General features: G+C 39.8%; 1 protein-coding gene across 1 annotated transcript in view; it reads left to right on the forward strand.

The window, feature by feature from the left end:
• Positions 1-4,194, forward strand: part of LOC101845993 (meiotic recombination protein DMC1/LIM15 homolog) — a 13,318-nt gene extending 9,124 nt beyond the window's left edge. Inside the window, exons 4-5 of the mRNA XM_005094443.1 lie at positions 7-172; positions 3,960-4,194. Coding sequence (XP_005094500.1) covers positions 7-172; positions 3,960-4,029 — 236 coding nt within the window. The 3' untranslated portion in view covers positions 4,030-4,194. The remainder of the gene's footprint in view (positions 1-6; positions 173-3,959) is intronic.
• Positions 4,195-4,750: the final 556 nt, after the last annotated feature.

Below are 4,750 nucleotides of genomic sequence, written 5' to 3' on the forward strand. Positions count from 1 at the left end.
TGGAATTGTGGAATGCCCCTTCCGTACCCCTACCCCCCATTCCCCCACCTCCCAGTTTCCAGGCAGACCCAAAGAAGCCTATCGGCGGTCACATTCTGGCGCACGCTTCTACCACCCGGGTCATGTTGAGGAAAGGACGGGCGGAGAACAGGATTGCCAAGGTCTATGACAGGTACAACTCTATGAGTTTTAGTCAGTTGGTGTGTCATGTTGTAACCCAGCCAACCCCTGACTCCTCCTCCATCCGTCCAATATTCATCCCAAGTGGTGTCGGTCAATTAAACACATAAAAGTAAAGAAGGAAGCTGAGAGAAATGGTACAATAACTAGAGATACAATGTTGAATGCAAACACATTCTAATTCTAAAAGAAGCAGGGGAAGGAAGTGGAAAACAAACGATGGACATTAGACAATATTACTGTATTAAAAGGACGTGAGAGCCTTTAGTAGAGACCCTTGCCCTAAAGGAAACGAGAAAAAGAGTACTGAAAAGTTACATCGAACCAATCCTAGTATACGGGTGCGAAGCATGGACAATCAATAAACAGCTGGAAAGAACAATTGTGGCAACAGAGTTGTGGTTCATAAGACGCATGCATGCTACGTATCCCATGGACAGCTAGAAAAACAAATGAAGAAGTCTTGGTTGAAGCAAATTGTACAAGACAGCTTATTACGAATAAGAAAGCGACAGGCAAATTTCTTCGGACACAATGCGGAAAGAAGCATTGGCGAATATTGTAACAACAGGCACGTTTGATGGAAAGAGAGGCAGAGGCACACAGAGGGAAAAGATACTGGACAAGATGATAACATGGCTAGGAGCAGCAGGAACAACAGACACCATCGCTGCAACGCAAGACAGAATGAAGTGGAGGTCCATGATCGCCCACGCCAGTCGTCAAGGCACCGGATGATGATGACATCGTCTCTGCCTTCAGTCCCCCTTTCTTCCTTTTATTCTACCCACGGGGCTAAGTTTGTTATGTTTGAAATGACTAATTTCTGTCCAATAGGGCGGTAAGTTTAACTTTTACAAAAAGAGGAACAATGAAATGTACTATAAAACAACAGGAGATTTTATTTCGAAGACGAAACCCACCCCTTCCAAAAGGTTCAGTACATGGCCACTTTACTGTCTCCTTCTCCTCCTCCTCCTCCTCCTCCTCCTCCTCCTCCTCCTCCTCCTTCTCCTCCTTCTTCTTCTTCTTCTTCTTCTTCTTCTTCTTCTTATTATTATTATTATTATTATTATTATTATTATTATTATTATTATTATTATTATTATTATTATTATTATTATTATTATTAACTGTCGGTACCTGTCTGTGCATTAGCGTTTGGTATTGTCAATATCCTAATGCACCCATAAAAAGTTATAAGTCTAATAGTAACAGAATAGATTATATCTTCCATTCGTTTGTTTTGTAAGAATTGAATGTGATACTAGACCAAATGAAGTCGTTTCGAAGACGGGGGTGACATCATGATGCCATGGGAGGCTGGGCAAATGTACTGGCGGTGCCGAGAAACGTGAAAGAAGGGGCGGCATACGAGTTGTTCACCTACCTGTAGTGGAAGAGTGGCATCTCCTGTTTGTGGAACAACCAAGGAGATTAAAAGTAATGGAGGATGCTCTGTGGGCGGCACCGCACGCCTGATAGGAGCCCTCTCTCGCGGCGGAACTGTGGGCTACCTGCGCTGCGCGAATGCTCGACTTACGCACTGAAATCTAGATAATATAAGAAAGAAGGTTTTATTGCGAGGTCCTTCAGATTAGGCAAGTCAATTAGTAAAAATGCCTTGCACCTGTGTTGTATTTAAGTGCAAGAACCGATATGATGCTGCAGTGGACCGAAGTTTTTTCACAGTTAAGTTGTTTTCCTTTTTAAAAGTTTGAATGAAAGTGTTTTTATGCCCCCCAGCAACACAATTTAGATCATTAATACACTGTATTCATAAGAGGCTGGCTCCGGCGCTACCTGCCAAGGCCAACCCAGGCTGAAAGGGATACAACACTCTAGCAGAAAGACCAAGATACTCCATTTTTAAAAAGTATTCTTATTCATAAATATAATTATTATGTATGTATATATACATATATATATATATATATATATATATATATATATATATATATATATATATATATATATATATATATATATATATATATATATATATATATATATATATATATATATATATATATATATATATATGTGTGTATGTATATATTATACATTTTAATTAAAGATATTGCTTTCCATTGTGTGTGCAAATTAGATGCTACTGTTGTCTAAATGTAGATATCTAGAGGCTCCATTAGAATATGAAATCAATACTCAACTACAATAATGATGAATATTTTCTATGTTAAAGAAACACCAAACCATATCAGATGAGGAGAGAGGGTAGGGTGGGGTGGATAAGAGTTTGAGTCTTGTTTGATAGAACTATATTCGGTTTAATTCTATTGTTGTAGTCTTCACCTAAGATCCCACAATCAATAATTCCGGTTCACTTAAGATTCTGCTGTTAAAAAATGAAGCAAACAAAGCAACAACAAATTTTACTACACAAGAGTCATCACTAAGATAAATTATCCCCCTCTGGAATGTAATAAGGGGCTAAAAACGCTACTCTCCATATCATACTTTACTGAACAAAAAAAACCCCAACCCTTCAAAGGTCATCCACGCTCATGCACGCGATCACACCTCCAAAGGTGCTGTTATCTCTTTTTTTTTAAATATTTGAAATCATTGTGCGCTCCACTTTGGGAAAAGCAGGAAACAAAATTATTGTAATCAATAATATTATTATTTATAGACCAAGACATACTGTTAGCACTCAGATAAAGCTGGCATCGACCCTCTTTATTAGTGTTCGCTATTCCTTACACATAAAGTTAGTTATGGCACACGCCTAGAATCATGCAATCGTATCTTAAATTCAGTTTAAAAGTATATTTTTATCCATTTCTTATAATTAAATATTTTAGCATCTTGAAAGATTATCTTTATAATTTGGTATGTTTGATAATTTCATGTTACTTCTTATTTTACACATCTTTTTGATTTTTAAACTAGATTATAACATAAAACTCTTAAAGAATTGAACAGTCCGTATCACACACAGAATTTATTGGGTTTTTTCTCCCTGTCATTATCTGTCAGCCCGTCAGTTGATCACAATCTCTCTCTCTCTCTCTCTCTCTCTCTCTCTCTCTCTCTCTCTCTCTCTCTTTTATTTAAGTTTTCCCATTCTCCTTCGTCCCTTCCCAAGGCCCGCCCCTCCTCTTTCATCCCAGCCCTCAGCGTACAAGAAACCTTGCGTGCATTCCCCCACCCCACCCACGCCCACAACGTGGCCCAGCCCGATAAGATTCTATAAAATGAAACGCCACAGTTTGTGATTTAGCCCACAGTCGGTCGCCGTCTAGACGGTCAGAGAACGCCGTACTTGACCCCCACCGCGGCGTACTGCTCGTGGCGCCGCGAAGAGAGAGAGGAGGCTCCATTAGTCCTAAACTCCTTGGGAACAACGGATATCCGATCTATACCCCCTAGTCCGCGCTTAGGCCCGCCAGTTCTCATACCATTATTACCATGCGGTTGGCAATAAAATAATTTTTTTAAAGTGGGTGTTTTCACGCCTACACAATTTAGATCATTAAGGGGCCGGGCTTCCGACCCTGTCAGCAATTCTCCTCTGATCTTTGCTGTCAGGGCCAACTCGAACTGAGAAGAATACAACTTCCCAGCAGAAAGACCGAGATACTCAATAAGAATTTCTTCCCTCTCAGAAATCGAACTCGGGTCTCCTGCGTGCGACAGTGAAGCGCCTAACCGATACACCAGTCATGATTTGTTTTTATCTTAATTGTCATGTTTAATACATGTTGTCTTATTATCAATGATAACCTCATGTTTGTAGTTCCATGTGTGTCCCCCAGCCCAGATCTCCCGGAGAACGAAGCAACGTTTGCCATCAGCGCCGGTGGGGTGATCGATGCTAAGGAATAAGACGAATAACAAACAGATGACCGTATCAACTTGCAATTAATTGGAGTACATGGACATGTAGTAATAATATCATAATGACCTGTATGCACACGGCGAGAAATGGAGGGACGTTTGGTGATCCACGTTTCTGTGATATAACGCGGATTGGGAAGACTGGTGTGTGTATGGGGGTGCTTGTTCAAAGCTCGCTTCCTTCGTTTCTCGTGGAACACTATGATGCTTTTGAAAGAGAAGTTAGCTCGTTTTGCAAGTTAGTGTAACGGTACTTTTTCATGTAATGGGGTTTGAAAAAGACAAGATGTTGATATTAAGATTGTTTTATATAAATAGAAGTGAATGAACTGAACATTATAATGAATAATTATTGTTGACTTTTCATTTACCTGTTGTCTTTGGTGGAGTATAAGTGCATTTGTTTGTTGTTGTTTTTTCTTAATATATTTGTTTTCAAATTTTACTTTTATTGACCCCATGGGGAAATTTGGTTTATAAATTTACAGTGGAGTCCGCTTAAAGTGAACTCTTGTCTTTGGGACCAGAAGAACAGTGGCGGTGGGTGGACCAAGATTTGGGTGGGGCTTAGGTTTCTTCCACTTCTTTACCACCAAAACGCAAACAATAAGAACAAAACAGTGATGATTTTGCTATACTCACTGCGAGCCACGGCATTTTGAGAACCATTCAAACGCGAAGAGTCACCTTTGTCTTCCATCTCTTTGTT

Source organism: Aplysia californica, unplaced genomic scaffold (assembly GCF_000002075.1).
Source record: "Aplysia californica isolate F4 #8 unplaced genomic scaffold, AplCal3.0 scaffold00081, whole genome shotgun sequence".
NCBI classification, from domain to species: Eukaryota; Metazoa; Mollusca; class Gastropoda; order Aplysiida; family Aplysiidae; genus Aplysia; species Aplysia californica.